This window comes from Boleophthalmus pectinirostris, unplaced genomic scaffold (genome assembly GCF_026225935.1).
Source record: "Boleophthalmus pectinirostris isolate CB_2022bp ecotype Guang Dong unplaced genomic scaffold, ASM2622593v1 HiC_scaffold_4, whole genome shotgun sequence".
NCBI classification, from domain to species: Eukaryota; Metazoa; Chordata; class Actinopteri; order Gobiiformes; family Gobiidae; genus Boleophthalmus; species Boleophthalmus pectinirostris.
This window is the reverse complement of record NW_026571353.1, coordinates 24596010-24615051: the sequence shown is the minus strand read 5'-3', so window position 1 is coordinate 24615051 and position 19042 is coordinate 24596010. Positions and strand designations below refer to the sequence as shown.

Sequence of the window (19042 nt, the reverse complement as noted above, 5' to 3'; positions counted from 1 at the left end):
TTTTTTTTTTTTTCCTCAGTGCTAATAAGAATAAAGGGTATGAATTAGGATTTTGAGTAGTTTTGACAAAGTAGGCCAAATTGACTCAAAAGTAATCCAAAGAAGGAAAACAGCAACAGGTAATGCATAATGTTAAAGAAGCACTGTGTAGCATTTCTTGTGGAGGGTCTCCCACCTGACGTCTCCATGGAAATGTTACTGCTTTGTCTAGAATGTTCCACAGTGTAGATTAAACTTATCTATCACAAGAGAGACAAGCAAGTAACAGCACTAGACGACAATTCAATTTAGATCTGTGGAGAGTCGCCCCTTTTCACATAAGGAAGTGGTCTATTTTTGAGCAATAGAAATTCCTGCACTGCAAAAAACAAACTCTAGTCAAGTTAAGATGACTTGACAAGTAAAATTATCTAGCCAGGCTGGTGCCACCTACTGCCTCTGCTCAATTTCATTTCTCTCCAGCGACTAGGTCAGGAATAAGAATGCACAAGAAAGTTTGGAAGAACCCTGGAAGATGTGGACTGCGCACCAGCCAATCAGCGAAGAGCCATACATTCTGTGTTGGCAACGATTACGGAGATCGAGAATTTAAAGCCAGAACAAAGAGAAAGTTTGGTGAATTTTATCAAAGAGAAATACATTATTGCCCTTCTTCCTACAGGATTTGGGAAAAGCTGAATATACCAGTTAGCCCCGTTAGCGGTGCATTATATACGTAACAACCAAATAGCAGCGATTGGTTAAATAAAAAAAGTACCCGCCTACTGTTGAGAGAACGAATCCTAATGCCGCAAGGTCAGACGGTTTCCAAGAAGTGAAACCGGCTGATGAATCAGGCTAAAAATTATCTACCAGTGGAAGACTTTTTGTACTTAAAATATGAAAATACATCTTGTTATATTTTAAATAAGAAAAACAACAACTTTTTGCACTTAAAATAAGAAACAAAATCTAATGTTGCTTGAATTAAGAAAAACACACTTATTCCATTTTTAGATAATTTTACTTGTCAAGTTGAATCTCCTCAAAGTAAAATGTTCTGTTAAAGTCATTTTAACTTGCCTTGATGTTGTTTTTTTCCAGTGTGTAATTAAGAAATGCTAGATGGGAATGTTTAATGTCATATCATGGAACATTACATATATCTCCATGGAGACAAGCAAGCGACGGACCACCAGAAAAGTTGTGCAATGCACCTTTAAGTCAAGACCAGCCTGTTCAACTATTCCCGATATTTCGCCCAATTTGTTCCATGTGGATAACAAGATTTTGACATGAAGACATACCCCGCTCTATTACACTCAATGAGCCTCACTGTCTGACTCTTTCATTTCTACTTCTAAGTCAGATCTTTTGGTTTTTGTCACTGTTTATTTTCAAACCATGCTAATCTCATTAACCCCCCACACGAGCCCTTCTGCATAATCTGTGCATAGGCTGTATCGTGCATTCAGCGTAATGTATTTAAACCTCATATTTGTGTCGAGCGATCTCTAAAAAGACTGGCAACGCTTTTATCAACAGTCTTTTGCTGATTCCCATTTGAGTTCTCTCTCGGAGGAGGAAGTGACAGCGCTCGGTGTGTTTGTAGATGTACGTTTGAAGAAAATGGGTGGTGGTATATATTACGAGGCCAACCACGATTCAGCTGGGAGTCTTCTACGCAACACACAAGCAGATAGGGCCTGCACCAGCCAGCTCCGCCCTCTCCTCCCTCTCCTCAGAGTGGCGTGGCAATCATTAAAATGATTTATTTAACTATTGGCCCAGGGCTCAGAGATTAGTGTGACAGGCCTTTTTTATAATTCATCCCCCCACCGCCAGGGGAAGTGCAATCCAGGCAGATGACACACACGGAGCACGCCTTCCAGCTTCTCGCGGATCAGGGGAGAGAGGGAGGGGAGGATGGAGAGAAAGAAGGAGGGGAAAAAGGGTCTAAACTGCAGACGGAGGCACATCCTTCTCTTTTCCGCAGATTAGAAGAGTAGTCTGAGTAGGGGAGTGGAGAATACAGAGACAGGGCGGTTGGTTATCTTCAAATGCATATCTACCACCAGCAGATAGGGGGCCGGGGGGTTGGGGCTGGGTGCTGGCGGGCTGCAGGCTGGTGGGTGGTGGGTGGTGGCGGCGTTTGTGTGGGAGCAGATTCAGAGCAATGGGGAAGCGGTCCAATCACAGCTGCTGTTTTTCTGACCCCAGATCTCCACAAGGGAAGAGCGATTGAAGCCAAAGGGACAGACACCAAAGCTTGGATGGACATGGTTGTTATGGAAGGAGAATAAGTACTGGGCAGAGAGCTTTGACTATGCTGGGTCCAGGAACACAATGTTGTAGATGTTGAAGTTGCGTTTAAACTTGCAATTATAAAATGAATCTTATCTAATGTTAGTGATAAGCTTAAAACATTAACTTGAACAAGAGAGGAGGCTGTAACATTTTCACTAATTTAAGTTGAGCTAAAGGTGCACTATGTCATTTTTCAGGTGACAGACTTACCACCTATTTCCATGGAGACGTTACTGCTTTACCTAAAGTTCCATATGACGTTAAACGTATTCAATAAAACTTTTATCCTAAAAATACCAAGAAATACCTATTCTTCACCACAGATCTGACCAGGTAGTATCAATTGCTAAGTTTAATTTAGACAAAGCAATAAACGTTTTTCACAATGGCCAGAAGTTCCGTGATGTAGGGTAAACATCACTTACGTTAATGCTTTTCTATTGCAAAATATCTGTGGAAATGTCTCGTGTATTTTCCACCAGCTTCATAAATCTGCCCCACCACCAAATGTTCATCCAACAAGGTCCACAAAGGAAATATTCTGTCCAAGAAGAATTTATCCACAACTATCAAGGGGAGAAAGACAAAAACGTAAAAGGCGAACAATGATAAACATTAGTGAACAACTCCTGAGAAAAACTAATGTTATGGTGATGAATAAAACATAAGTACCTTGTTAACTCAGACTGATTCTACAATTAAAATTAAAAATCGGTTTCATGGTGTAGATATTTGCATAGACATAGAGATATTTGCACAGTTTAAATGCTTGACATGTATTCTGTGAACATCTGTAGCATTTGAACTGCACAAATCTCTCTCTATGCTAATATCTACACGATAAAATAGATTTTTAATTTTAATTCTAGAATCCGTCTGAGTTAACAAGGTGCTTATTAATGAATTACTTATTACTTATGTTTTATTCATCACCATAATGTCAGTTTTGCTCAGGAGAAGTTCACCTTGATAGTTGTGGATAAATTCTTCTTGGACAGTATATTTCCTTTGTGGACCTTGTTGGATGAAGATCTGGTGATGGGGCAGATTTATGAAGCTGCTGAAAAATACGGGAAACATTTCCACAGATATTTTGCAATAGAAAAGCATTAACGTAAATGACATTTACCCTACATCATGGCACTTGGGCCTTTGTGAAAAAGGTCTATAACATGGAGACAAGCAGGTACAATCATCAACCAGAAATGTTAGATAGTTTGCCTTTAACTTGAACAAATGACTATTACTGACTGTCTGCAAATAGAACTGCACCAACATCCTAAGCTCTTTATATAATGAGAAATAAAAAAGTGTATCACTCTACTGACAGATTAAATAGATATGGTCATCTGCATTTTAGGGTCATTTTTCTTTCCATGGACATTACATCATTTTGATTTGCCCTTTCTAAGATGACATACACCACACCACCGCCGTACAAGCTCTAGTCAGTTGTGTGTAGTTCTGTGGAGCACATTCATCTCTATGGGGGCTCACATCACTGCAGCTGCTGTTTCTCTGACCCTGGATCTCCACAAGGGAAGAGGGAAGCACGGTAGGGGTACGACCACAGGGGGCAGGGAGAGAAAACCGGGAACGCTGAGGATTTCTGGATCAAAATATCTCATCTGGTGGTTTCGTATGGATTTGACTGGTTTGATCTGGCAGCAAAGATGTTCTATGGCGGAGAGATGCTCGCTAGGTTCTGACACTAATTAAGGAGAAAAGAGAGGAAGGGGAGCGGAGGTAGGAGTGAGACATCACAGGGGGTTAATCACATCCGATGATTATTCTTAAAAAGAGGAGGGAAAATGGAATAAATCAGCCAGCAAAGAGTGATTGTGCTATTGTGTGTATCGTGATTAGAGAAGTCAAGGCTTCGCAAAACTTTTTGAGCTGTATTTTAGTAGTTGTCAATAGGGTTGCCAAGGGTTACTTTGTTTACAACATTCGTTATATTTTTACTCATAGTTGTGATGCCTTCAGTGAGAATCATGAAAGAATAAGAAACACAAATGAAAAAGTGTGTTAAACCTTTTGACTGGTAGTACATGTCCTAACCAAACTTCATTCAGAAAGATTATTTTCAGAGAAACGGTTGCAAAACGGTAATAAAAAATTAACAAAATAAACTAAAGATTTCAGAATTTTCCTGTCCAGTGGTCAATGGGTTATTCTTAAAGATATATTATGGTGGGTCAGTGACTGGAAATGTACCATATTGGTGAATCCATTAGGTCTGAAATTCAATATGCTGATATTTCAACATGAGTTTCAATTAATGAATGATTCGTTTTTGGCAAGAAGTGCTGCCAGGCCTAATCAGTGTCTTGGCAATAATCGAGGGTCTGGAAATGATCCCGTTGTAGAGTTTTCTGTCTCATCAAACATTTGATGAGAAATGAGGTTAAAGTTAGTTGAAAATGTATTTATTATTTTGCCATAGTTCTTCTATTATATGCTGGCTAGCTTCCTGCACATATTTTTTTAATCACTTGGAAAATGTACAAATAATCAAACAGTAACTACCACTTTGATAATGGCTTTTAAGAAGCTGTATTCTAAATAGATTTGGCTTCTTCTTTCTTGATGTGGAAGTGGAAACAGAATTGCGTCAGATCAACATAATTTAAAGTTGGACTGTATAACTTTTCTGTTTGGTAGTCTGGGAATTGCTTGGCTTTGTGAATGTTCTTGCCTGGAATGTTCCTCAATATGGCATTAAATTTATGTTACTTTTTTTTTTTTATTACTGGTATTATTGCTAAAAAAAATACCTCGAGAAACATAAATTTTTATTTTGGGTGGGGTCGCCTCTCTGTAGATCTGACCTCTAACTTGGCAGCCTCTGCTTGTCTCCATAGAGACACATAAGTTCAAAGCCACACTGTGACACATTGCAGGCACATTTCCCATTCCCGTTCTCACAGACTTTCAGAAAAAAAAAAAAATTAAGAGTTGAAAACTTGCTCAGGCATGATATGTGTTACTAGTGACCACAAGACCTACAATTTTATTTAAAATCTATTTCTGAAAGTTTATAAACCGCTGAGTTATTAAAACATTTCAATGAAGCTTGCATTTTAAATGTGCTTTTTGGGCTTAAAACAAATGTGCTATGGATATTTGTTACCACATAGCTGGTTAGCTTCAGTGTGGCCTTTGAATTTTTAATGTTTGAATTTTTCTAAAAGTCTATGAGAAATATGAATGGAAAATTTACTTAAGGAACCAGAGCAAGCGGCCACTGTTAAGCTCCATAATATCTCCATAACGACCAAAAAAGTTACATAGTACATCTTTAACAGATTACTCATCTTATCATTTGCATATATTCAGTCTTTTGTGACATTAAACAGGTGAGAGGAATCCCCATTTCATTATCCACTGACATCATTCACTTTAACGCGCTCACATGCTGGGACAATTCTCCATCAACAAAATCTTTGAACCACCAGAGACCAGATCTATCCAATTAACGCTAGAAAGGTCATGTGCTAATCGATGCCTCACATGGGGAACACTGGGGGAAGGAACGAGGGCTAGTACATCACATAGACACAGAGGAGACTACTTTGCTACGAAGGGGACTTTAAATAAATACATGGATTACCTTCATAAGTGGAAGGATTGTCTATCAAGAAAAAAAAAAAAAACAGAAAAGAAATTTAGTTAAAACCCTGTGTCGTTAATAAATTGCAAATGTGGGTGGAGTTTTCATCTCCTGAAGAGCGTGTGATTGATGGAGGAGAGGAGGGGGTGTGGCTGGGTTAAAGACTAGTGGGACATGAAATAGATCCCAGCTGTATGCTATTTGATTGCTTCTAGACAGTGAATGCAGGCCAGGGTACTTACCATTCAGCGCCACAAAGGTATCTGTAAGAGAGGAGACAGGAAATTAGAAGGAATGCGTTATTGGGCCTGTAAAGAGTTTATACTTTTTACCCTGACTTTTAAGGTAATTCAACTTCGACAAGCTGTTCGATAATGTAATTTATAAAGGTGAGCTATGTACCTCTAGAGCTAATGAAAGCACAACGCCATGGTTTCACTTCACTGCACACGGGAATGAACTTCTCTAATTATTATGATCATTATTTTTATGATTGCAAACCAAGTTAGTTTGAGAGATTGCACCACAAATAAGAAGAGGACACGCAATTGTAATAGTCCTAAAATAACTGAAATGTATGATATTAAAGCTTTTCAGGTGGTTTCGTTAGGTATTGTTTTACCTACAGTGTTTCACAGTATGGCATTAAACTTATTTATCTCCATGGAGACAAGCAGGTAGCACCAGCAGGCCAGGTGATAAGTCAGATCTGTCAGTGGTGTAGTGGGGATTTTTTTAAGTGGGGGTACGCGATTCGTGACGTCATCGTCCCTCCCCACATAAAGGTGCCAGCCCAGTAAAAAACAGTAATATTTTGATGTTTTTTTTTTACTCAATTTGATACGGGATCATATTATTAATATTATCGGCATTCATAATCTCCTACAGAACATAAATCATGGGCCAGGACACATGAACCAGGACTGAACCAGGACTAAAACAGGACTAAACCAGGACTAAACTAGGGCTAAACCAGGACTAAACCAGGTCTAAACTAGGTCTAAACCAGAACTAAGCCAGGATTAAACCAGGACTAAACCAGGACTAAACTAGGACTAAACCAGGACTAAACCAGGTCTAAACTAGGTCTAAACCAGAACTAAGCCAGAACTAAGCCAGGATTAAACCAGGACTAAACCAGGTCTAAACAGGACTAAACCAGGACTGAGCCAAGTCTAAACCAGGACTAAACCAGGACTAAACCAGGTCTAAACCAGGACTAAACCAGAACTAAACCAGGTCTAAACCAGAACTAAACCAGGTCTAAACCAGGACTAATCTTGGACTTGATAGAGAGAAGAAGAAGCCTGAGTCCACGGAGCAGGGTGTCCGCAAAGCCTGAACGGGCGACGGTGGCGCTTAGCCTGGTGGGGCGCGGAGCTCTGTGCCGGTCCTTTCACCTGTGGTCACCCGACAGTCTATGTGGGTACACTGTTGGCCCTGTCCTGACACTCAGTCCTGATTCATTTCTGGTTTAGTCCTGGTTTAGTCCTACCTTAGTCCTGGTTCAGTCCTGGTTTAGTCCTATTTTAGTCCTGGTTCAGTCCTTGTTTAGTCCTGTTTTAGTTCTGGTTCAGTCCTGGGATCAGTGCGGGTCCCCTCATGTGGCAGGTCACTATAGGACAGTACTGCAGATATCATGAGCCTATACAGGTTGTTTTCACCATTGCCAATAGCTCCAGTTTGACATTTAAGTTGTAGCTATTTTGAGATTTTTTTTATATCTCACGTTGCGAGAAGGGCGTACCACACTCACTACACCCCTGAGAACTTTGGAGATGCATCCCCGCTGACTGAACGCATGTTTTTCAAGGTATTTTTGAGCAATACATGTATCTGTTTTGAACATTAACTAAATGCTATAGACTTAAGGGCTTACTGTGGAACATTCTTGACGAATAAACATCTCCATAGAGACCAGCAGGTACCACACAATCCAGCAGAAAAGTTAAGAGGTGCAATAAGGTAGAGACTGATTTGAATAAGTTTTTGCATTTTCCAAATCTGCTAGTAAATCACTTCCATGAGGAAATCAGGCAGACAACTCCTATCAACATTGTGTGGTTTAATGTTTTTAGCACATTTTACGAGTGATAATTTGCTGTCTTTTTCTTAATATGTTTGCCTCAAGACATCTGGGCACTTGGCAGAAATACCACTTGGCAACGCTGCTATAACTGCAGATGTGTGGAAAATCTTATCTGTCTTCTTCACTGTTGAGAATAGCCCATCTGCACCATTCAGTTCAACACAATCTTGGTAGTACTTTTTCACTTTTTACAAACCCTCCTCTTGTCTCCCCTTCCCAAAATGCGCAGTCAGATCCTTCCCAAATCAGCCCTGTGCCCTTTCTGAATGTTTGTGTTGTCTCGTCCTAACACTTTTTCAAGAAGGCGCCCACTAGGGACACTGCATTCTATTGACCAAAGGACCAGCGGGGGCACTAGACACGGGACTCGGAGACCAGATGGACGGTCCCGGGTATGAAAGGAGAAGATTGTGAGGGCGAACCGAGCCGGGAGGGGCTGGCATCGGAGAAAAAGGTGGGGGTCTAGTGTTAGAAAGAAGTCTGCAAGGAGAAGAAGAAGAAGAAGACGCGATGGTTGTTGTATGGGCTTACTTTGGCAGTCTCCCAGGCCATCTGTGTTGCCATGCTCCACATCCTGTTCAAAGGCCGATCTGTGGGGAGAGAGGAGAGAGACAACGCGGTCAGTGGATGGAAAAACACAGCAATGAGGAGCTTCACCGCACCTTACAAAGCCACGGCAGAGGTGCAAATAAATTGGATGGAGGCAAGCGGTGTAGGCAGCTGAGAGAGAGAGTTCTGTACTGGAACTAAATCAAAGAAGAGCAGTGGTAGCAGGTACCCCCGAGGCCTGGATTCACTGCTTATGGGGAGGGTTGTCAGGGTGGTGTAGCCGTAGTAGGAGCGGGTGGTGTTGTTAAAGATAAAAATAGACTTGTTTTTGCAGTATGGAAGCCTTCGTATAGTATATAAGTTGTTTTTCCGAGTGAAGTGACATAAAGAATGACTGCTGTGGAGTGATCAAAAAGCCAGGCACAGTTTTCTCAGGTTTTTCTCAGGCTTCCTATTTCACCAAGGTATGCGTGTACAGTATGCACAGATATACAGTCACATTGCTAATACTTTAATACTTTAAGATTTGTAAAAGAGATATATACATTTTACCATTCACAAGGAAACATCCATTCATACAAAGCAAACGTGGGTGAAGTATCTTGCCCAAGGACTCTATAACTATATGCAATACTGAAATCAAGCCAAATTACAAATATAATATATACAGCGATTATTTATCATACAAATATAAAAAAAAATAAATAAAAATCTCTTTTTCTTTTAGGCTTCTTAAAATAGTTCTACCATATTACATTGTAAAAGCAGCTGTTGGGATAGAACTGAGACCGATGTGTGCAGTCTGATTATAAAGCGTTTTACTGTTGGCAAACCAAGTGCTCTGTTAGCATGCTAGCTATTGTGAGTATTACCATAACTGCAAATCTCCACTCTGGCCCCTGACAGTTGTAAAAAGCACTTTTGAACTCATCACGGTGAATAATTAATTTAGGAGGGTTGAGTTTGAATCTGTGTATCATTCATTCATTCATTGTTCAAAACAAAACCAAAAATAAGAACACGGAAAAACAACAGTTTTCTTCATTATTTGTTTCCAAAACCAAAATGGAACAACAGGTAATGATTCATTTTTCCAGTTTTCTATTTGGTGTTTAAATGAATAATGCAAAAACGGATAATGGACTGAACCAGGACTAAAACAGGACTAAACCAGGAATCAAACAGGACTAAACCGGTCTCAGTCCTGGTCTCAGCACTGGTCCTGGTCCCGATCTGGTCCCAGTCCTGATCACCCGACAGTTTACATGTACATTCCTGTTTTTGTTCTGTTTTAGTCCCGGCTCAGTCCTGGTTCAGTCCTGGTTTAGTCTAGCATCGCAGTTTAAGTCACAGAAATGGAAAACAGTCGTTATCCGTTTTTCTATTATTAATTTAAACAAAAAAAATTGAAAACTGAAAAAACTAATTTTGGTTTGGAGACAAATTATGAAGAAAATAGTTGTTTTTTCGTTTTCTTATTTTTGGTTTTATATGGAAAAACAAATGAACAAATGATACACAGATTAGTTTGGACGACTTCAGACCACCTTAAATGTTGTTTTTCATGTTTTTAACAGAGTACAGATCAGGTAGAGCACTCTTAATACAACAGTGGATGCGTTCACAGTCACACTTGCCCTGGTTTGATCCTGGTTTAAGCCCAATTTAATCAGTGGTTTAGTTCTGTTCTAGTTCAGGTTTATTTGTAATATGTTTATTTCTCTGGCTAACCGTAATGGCTTTAAGGTTGTATGCATTTGTATTACATGAGCCAACAGCTGGTTCAGTGAGGTGTGACCGCGCTCATGCTCCATCATGTGACACAGTGGGATCCTAGGGCACAGTGGAGCCACCGAGAGAGAGATCTTCTTGTCAATCTGAAACCAAACCTGCTTTATTCCTGCAAGACCACCGGGCAGCGGGCGAACAGTAAGAGGATCTGTGAATCGGAGCGGACCAACTGTCAGCCTCGATGGAAGTCACGCACGGCAGCTTTTCTCAGCCCACCGCCGGCCCCCTCCACCACCCACCGCCGCCATCCCCCGCCCCGGACCACCACTCCCTCCGCTGAGCGCACACGTAGCATGAAGGAGAATCATTGGTATTGACTCTGGAAAGGCATGGAGGTCTTCATACACTGATCAATGTGAAGGCAGGTCAAAAGAAACATAAAGCACACACCAAAGTTCTTGTAGAGGTGCAAATACAAGGAACAGCAACATAAAAGTGAAAAAATGCATAACATACTCAGATGGCCGATGTCCAAAAGATTTTATTTTTATTTTTAAATAATGTTTGGGCAAAAAACAAAAAGTCTTCATCAGATATTTTTCTTGCTTTGGACCACAGTATATGAATGTGAAGGCATGTCCAGACCATAGGAATATATGTGATGTAATAGAAAACATACATAACAGTTTGTTGAGTGGTGTTAAAACTGAGGATTTTCAAATTGTGAAAAGTATGAATATATTTAAAAGAGGGGGTATTATGCAATTTTTTTTTTTTTTAACCTTTCTATCATGTTACAATGTAGTTTCCTCTGTATGTTATCTGTATGTTATTTATATAATTATGTCTTATTTGACACCAGTCTCTTGCCATTTTTGATACTTATTTTGAATTTATTATTACCATAAATATTTTAGCTCTTTGTTATTATAATATATGAGATACTGCATCCAAATCTTTTCCCTTGTGGATCAATAAAGTCTAAGAACGTGTTTGAAGAGGTTTTAGCTGTCATCCATGCATGTTTCAGTAATTTAGCAATCTCTCCCTGGCCCTATTTAAACCCTCCTTACGGTTAACTGGAAGATTTGTCCAATATTCAGCCCACAAGCCTACGTCTCCCATGCTCCCACACGACTATTCTCCATAAATATACAAAGGCAGGATACAAAACAATACATTACAACCTAATGTGAGTGAGTGAAACTTATAAAAGTGAAACTTATAAAACATGTTAATATGTTGTGTATGCCTAATATAGCATTAAAAGGTAACATGGTGATATAAAAATGTTATACGTTAACAGTTGATAAACGTGTAAAGCCCCTACTTTAATCTAACACAGATTTAAAATATTTTATAGTGGTGCACATGGCTCTTACTGGAAGGTTTTCAATAATAAAATAACATGTTTTAAAATTAATGCAGACAGCGCACATTAGTCTGATTTAGACACTGTAGCTTTTACTTGACCTAATTTTGTTTTAATAATATTCTTTCTCAGTTTGATATAATCTATGAAAAACAAAACAAAACAAGCTGACTTTTCAAGAATAATTTATAATATTTGGATTGCTTTTCATTTTATGTATGTTAATTTTAAGATACAGTGCGGTTGATCAGCTTTCAAACGTTCATCTAGAAGGTTACCGATTCTTCTCCTTGTAATTAAATATTTGTATCAGACGCAAAACCAAAATGACTGCAATAAATCATGTGTCTAGCTGTGGGAACATTGTTGTTGTCAATCTTATAATAACTGCCAATTTTCTGTGTTTTTGCCTCTACCAAACAAACAAAGTCTTTTAGCCTGTTCTCCGTTTGACAGAAGCTTAATTGGAATGAGGGTGGAACATCTTAGCCTCTTAAAAAACAATTCTTCAAACAACGGTGCACCCCGCTTTGCATATCTGGAGGTGACTATAATCTGCTTATGTGATTTGTTTAATATAAACAGATAGAATTACATAGCAGATGCTGGGTTCTCCAATTAAACCTGGCTGCCCAGAAATGCCTCCTATGCAAGAAATCGGATTTGAGAAACATATCCTCTGCGGAGATGACAAAACTGTTGTTAAGGGTTTCATCATGACAATAACAACCAATCCAAAAAGGACAAAAGGCTGGAGAATTGTGGAATTTCAAGGTATTTCAAACTTAGAAAAAAATAATTGAGCTTGAATTGTGAAGACGTTGTCAGAGATGTTTGAAGTTCAGGGATAATTGCTCGATCCACTGAACCAATAATAATTTTCAAATTGAGATCCAGGGGTTTTTAATGGTCACTGCTTTTAATGGAGAGTCAATGCCCCATCAGTAAAAATATTTGATTTGGAGCAGAGTTCAGACAAATTGGACAAATTGAGGTATTTCCGATTAAAAGTCTTGTGAAATTAAGAATGATAGCCATATTTAGTAATAAAAAGGTGATAGACACAAGAGAAAAAAATATGTGATCATGCTTTCCGTCCAGTCCTAGCAGCAGGAGAAGAAATACACTGACAATATGTGCTGCCGTTGAGTCCTTAAGCAAGACACTTCACGCCATGTGTAGTGTTGTCACAATAGTACGGAATAGACTTGATACTCAATACCGATTCATGCTGATATCTTTATTTTGACAAAAGAATGTGATTTTCCACATTAAACCATAGTACTTTTATATTACCATCTGTCTTTATATCTGTGCAATCCCTCAGTGGTCCAGGTAGGTTCCACAGTGGTCCATGAGCGTATGTGGTCTTACACAAGTTCTCATATAGCTCAAGATCATTCTAAAGCTATTCAGGAAAGGTTCATTTTTGTCCTGTTGTTGAATCCTTGAACAAGACACTTCAAACCATTCCTCCAGTGTCCAAAAGGGTTGTCAAAAGTATCAACGATCTGATACTAATTTATACTTAAACTAGTGTCAAAACTAGATACTCATTTAAGCAAGTATATATACTGAAAACAAAACAAAACACAAAACACACTGGATAGAATTTGCCCTTTCCTGAACAGTTTCATCTTGAGTTGTATCAGAGGTAGTGTGAGTAGTGAGTATCAAAATCACCATCCAAATCTGTGTAACATTCGTTAATTTGAACTTAACAAAAAAAAAAACAAAAAAAACATTTTCTTCATTATTTGTCTCCTTTTCCCGTTTTAAACCAGGACTGAGACCGGGACCAAACTGGGTCTGAAACCAGGACCAGACCAGGACTGAGACCAGTTCTGGTCTGGTCTTGGTTTAGACCAGGCTTAGTCCTGGTATAGTTCTGTTTTAGTCCTGTTATCCGTTTTTTTCCCCCATTATTCATTTAAACACAAAATTGAAAACTGAAAAAAAATAAAAAAAATTTATAAATAAAAATCATCTATTTTTTTATTTTGGTTTTGAAGACAAATAATCAAGGAGTTTTTTATTTTTTTCTTGTTTTCTTATTTTTGGTTTTAATAAATGAACGAATGATACACAGACTTATCAAGTATCAAGTTAGTAATTTTAGTTTTGTGACAACACTAGGGTCTAGGAAAAACTACATAAATGTGACCGTTTTTACAATCTAAACCTTTATGATCTTTGCAATAGAGAAAGAGACCACTCCGGCAATAGCATGAGGAATGAAGCACTGCTGAGATGTGAAGTCTGTACATTTTCGCACTGTGGATGAATTAGCAATGAGTAGTTACAGTCCAGATGCAGCGTCTGGTCTCATCTTTGTAAATGAATAAACTGTAGCTCTAACCCCCATTGAAGGGTTCATGTGCCGCAGAGACTGCGCTACAGCAACACAAGTTCATTCAATGTGCCACTACACAAAGTTCAACTCCGGGTGAGCATCTACTACAGCTACTTAACACATAAAGCACCCATATTATGCTATTTTCTGTGTTATAATGTTGTTTCCTCATCAAAAATAAATCCTGCATAGGCTGAGTTCTTTTCTCAAACTGAAAACACTCTGTTGTGGTAATACAGGAAGTGCTCCACTGTGTTTTTAAACTCCATACACCTTCACTAGAATCATTTTGATCATTTCAACCCTGGAATTGTCAACTACTGAATAAAAGTTTAAAGGTAGCTGTTAACTTGAAAACTACTGCTTCATGACATCTCAAGGTAGAACCAAGCATTTTAAGGTTTGGAGATGTAGACAGACTAATAAAACACAACACCAGGTATGTTTTTGATGAGCTAACAACATTATAACATGGCTTAAAGAGTACATTTTGTATAATATAGGACCTTTAAACCAGCCTCGGCATTCAAAACACACAACTAGCAGGCATTTGGCATTTCATGATCTTTCTTGCATCAAATGTGATTATCATGACATGGGTGGGTGCACCAAGAGGACTCCTGGCTGCCGAAGTGGGTCAGGCAAAATAGAATTAATTATGCATAAAGTGAGAGAATGGGTGATTTAATGTAATGTGGAGTAAGCAAGTCTGGAGTCTTCTAAGCTTCAAGTCATTCATTCTAATTTACAGTTTTGACAAGTATGTGAAGGCTGTAATAATGAGGACTAGTGGAACGAGGCACCAATTACATAAGACGGGCTAGGACATGAGACAGGGTGAGTTCATATTTAAAATAAAGGTATATATTTTGTATATTTCCAATTTATTTAAATGTCCTATGTTTAGCAAAATTATTGTTACCTCAGAAAAAACAAAAAAAACAAAAACTGAAGTTGCGTTGTGTTTCATTCATACATGTTAAGAGTAATCCTTTATTATTAGGCTCTCTACATCTCCAAAGCTCAAAATGCTCCATTCTACCTTGTGATGTCATGATGTGGTAGTTTTCGAGTTAACAGATACCGTTTACTTTTAGATAATACTCCCTACAACTGTACAACAACTCACCCTTATGTAACAGATAACCCTATATCCTGTCAAATTCATCATATCATTGTTGCAATATCTTCCTGTGACCTCTTGTATAAAGAGTGAGTCCTATGTGCCAATCTGAGTCACAACTGACCAATTGCGTCATCGCGACAGATCCAGGGGTCCCAGACAGCCCCCCCTACACGCCACAATTGAACAAAGCCCAGAGTCACCGTGAACGTGCCAAACAAAGTCCGACTGACCCATCGAACTGTTGTGTTTCTCTTAAAGTCCAGTGCGATTTATTTGTGAAAAAAGTTCGAAAATAGACCATTTAATGACAGTGCATCTTATAATCCAGAGCACCTAATCGTCTGTAAAATATGGTAAGTCTAAGTCTAAGTCAAGTTCAGGACAGATTGGCAATTTCAGAGCTGAAATTATCCAACTGAACCTCGTGAAAAGTGTATGGATTTTTAAAAACATGGTGGGGCACTTCCTGTATTACTACATTACATCAGAACAGAACAGAATACAATAATTTCTTCTGTGAATAGGGGCACCTATCCACAGATCTGAACTGTAATGTAGCGTAGTGCTGTAACCTGCTTGTGTCCCTTGTGATAGATTTGATCTATACTGTCGAACATTCTAGACAAAGTAATACTATTTTCACTCCATAAATGTTACGCAGTGCACCTTTAAGGGATGCTATAGTGGATAAACTTTCATCCACCCGACTAGAGGGTCCAGCCCCTAATTTGTATCCCAGATGTATTCAATGCCTCAATGACTTCACCTATGCAACGAAACCAGATCTTTGGCTTCTAAACATGGTCCTAAGTCGCTCTAAATGCTTCTAAATGCAGTCATTTGTAAAGATGTGCTGCCATCCACTTGTTTACATAACCAGTTTATATTATATGCATGAACACATTGAGCAGGGAGTGACTGGGGAACATATTGCCCCGGCAGCCCTATCCAAGCTGTTTATGGGCAGTAGGTAGAAGAGGCATTACTGCACATGGGGGAGCTGGCAGGGCACCGGTGTAGGGCCAGATGGATGAAGAAAGAGAAGAGGAGAGAGTGTGAGAGAGTGTGAGAGAGAGAAGAGGGAAGATGGCTGCGCAGGAGAGGAGATATGGGTAAAAATAGACACGTAGATAGACTATGTGGTTTAGGTATTCAGGGTAGGTAAATACAGATGGATAGATAGGGAAATATACTGAGAAAAATAAATATGAAATGGATTTGATTAAGTAATTAAGGTAGAAAAGAGTCATCTGGCATGTCAATAAGTCCTGGTCACATTATCTTTCAGTGAAGTGAGTCTAGTAAACAACACTAATTTTATCTAAAAGGTAAGGGCTTTCTGCAGTGGTCTGTTTGGCTCTGGTGTGGTTGTATTGGCAATTATGCAATCTGAGTCTCCTATGGGACTGTTTTTTGGAGATTTAGAAATCTAAAATAAATCTTTCTTAATATTACAGGAATACTGAGTAGTTGGTCAGGATACAAAGAAGGCTTTGGAAGATGAATGCAGTACTATGAATAGACTTGGGTTTGTCACTATACAGGTGGTCACATTAAAACATATATTCAAAAGCATCCAACTCCATTATCACACCATAGAGCAAGGGCCTCCAACTTTTTTCCTCTGGTGAACTACCTTTACATAACCAAAGAGCTACCTATTTTAACAGCTGCAAGAAATTGAGTATATATAAGAGCCATAGCCTTAGATTGGGGACAGTTGGATGCCTATTAAATATAAACCATTATTCATGTATTAATGCACAAAACTGGGCATTAAAGTTTACAATGGTAATTAATAGGGGTGTAACGATATCCAAGTCTTACGATATGATATCGTCATGGTATGAACCTCACGGTACGATATTTATTGCGATATTGTGGGAAAACTCAAGATATAGTGGGGAGGCTCACCATTAGGGATGTAACAATATCCAAATCTCTCAGTACGATATTTTCACAATTTACATCTTACGGCAAGATATTTATTGTGATATTTTGTGGAGGCTAACAAAACTGTTAATATGCTACTCTTTCCTCTTAAAATGCCTTGACAGGACTTAATCCAATGAACTAAGACTTAAAAGTGCTAAGAACTGTTATTTCTTCTTGCAATCTACACTGAAATGGAGCAAAGGATCATGGCCTATGTAGTTTAATTTATTTTTTTAGCTACTGCTGCACCATAACTCTTAATTTGAGCAAAGAGACTTGTAATTTGATATATTTTGATGGTCCATGATATTATTGTGAGAACAATGATGACGATACAATATCACAATATCTTGGTTATTGTTACATCCCTAATAATCAAAATTTACTTATTCAGTACAATTTGTGTAATTCAGAAATCCCTTGGCGAGCTACTTGGAATGGGGTGAAAAGCTACAGGTTAGAGACATACAAGCATACAAATCAGAAGCAAGGAGAGTGTCTTGTTCACTGACACAAGAACAGAATGCACTAGTAGGAGCTAGAATTGAGCCACCAACTTTCAGGTGAGGAAGCAAACCGTCAAGCCACAGTCACAACTAACAGAAATACAACCGCATTTAAAATAATACCACTATTCCAGACAGACATTTACAACATTAAGTCCAATTATTGTTATGATAAGCTTATAATACTTTCCCCTGGAGCTGTGATGTGAAATATGGCAGTGTATTGTGCTCTTAGGCCTGTGAACTAATAGCTTAAAATGGGACAAAGTATACCCTGGTCTAATCCTCCATTTCTCATTTAGGGATATTGCAGAGTAACACAGAGAGGTCATCTGCCCCCTTAATGCTGCTCCTGCTCCGAACTGAACTCCCCTCTGTTTCTGCACTCAAATAACAGGGTAGCTTCTGTGTGTGTGTATTTTGCTTCATAAACCTTCCGCGTACATGTGGGCAGTGGTGGATACTTTTTACTTTTACTTCAGTACATCTGAGAGAAGGTATCTACTTTCTACAGGACCGAAAAGCAATTAAGACCTGCTGAAAATGACCTGCTTTATCAAGGTCATAGCACAGAAAAAAAATAATTCAAGTAGTTTCTCTTGAAAAAAATTCAGCCCAAATCTATCAAAATCACTATATTTGAAGATTCATTAGATCTCATACTGCATTTATAAACATGTACTTTAAGATTTTTTCATGTGATTTTTTTTTTTTTAACTTTTACTTGAGTATAAAGCATCTGTACTTTCACCTAAGTAACAAAATGGAGTACTTCTTCCACTACTGCACATGGGTATGACCAGTCTGTGCCTATAGCAGCTTGCCAGACCCAACATTTAGAACATAGGGATCGAACTTCAAATAGCCGCTGCAGCTCTGGACCTTTTGTTATGACTTCATCAGCGAAATGTTCCTCCCGGCCACAAAACTCCGCACACTGTTTGTTCAGGGAGTATAATCCAGGTTTTTATTATAAGTATGGCCACAAATTACAGTCACAATGGCCTTCTATGTTTCCCTTAGCCCAGGCTGCACGAAGCCATACACTCTCTCTTTCCATCCTTTCTTCCAATAGACATTTCTGCTGCTGGAAATTGCGCCTACAAGCTATTAAATTAGAAAAATCAAAGGCGACAAATTGTAAAAACAAAAAAACTGAGCATGACAAACATCGTGAGATATGGTCTAATAAAAGTTGCAAAGCACGCTCAAACATTGTCAGTGTGAAATATCGTGTAATTTGACGTTTCAATGGCTATACAAATAGGTCTGTGGGTGGTCCAAAATCAGGGCTGTGTTTTGTACAAATAGAGTGGACAGTGATAGCTTAAAAGTACACATGATTAAGTGAGAGTGGCCAGCAGTGCCTTCAAAGTCCATGTTGCAAAGCCAAACACACTGTTGTAATTGTTTTGTATTTTCAACTAAGGACCTCATATTAAGTTTAATTGGCTCACTCTCAGGAACTTAAAACGCCCTGTC

At 38.7% G+C, this 19042-nt stretch overlaps 1 protein-coding gene across 1 annotated transcript in view; it reads right to left on the bottom strand.

Moving 5' to 3' along the window:
* Positions 1–19042, bottom strand: part of sema6a (sema domain, transmembrane domain (TM), and cytoplasmic domain, (semaphorin) 6A) — a 213086-nt gene that overhangs the window by 26646 nt on the left and 167398 nt on the right. The window contains exons 16-17 of the mRNA XM_020937917.2: positions 8520–8578; positions 6142–6162 (exon numbers count right to left, since the gene is read on the bottom strand). Of these exons, the coding sequence (XP_020793576.1) occupies positions 6142–6162; positions 8520–8578 (80 nt within the window). The remainder of the gene's footprint in view (positions 1–6141; positions 6163–8519; positions 8579–19042) is intronic.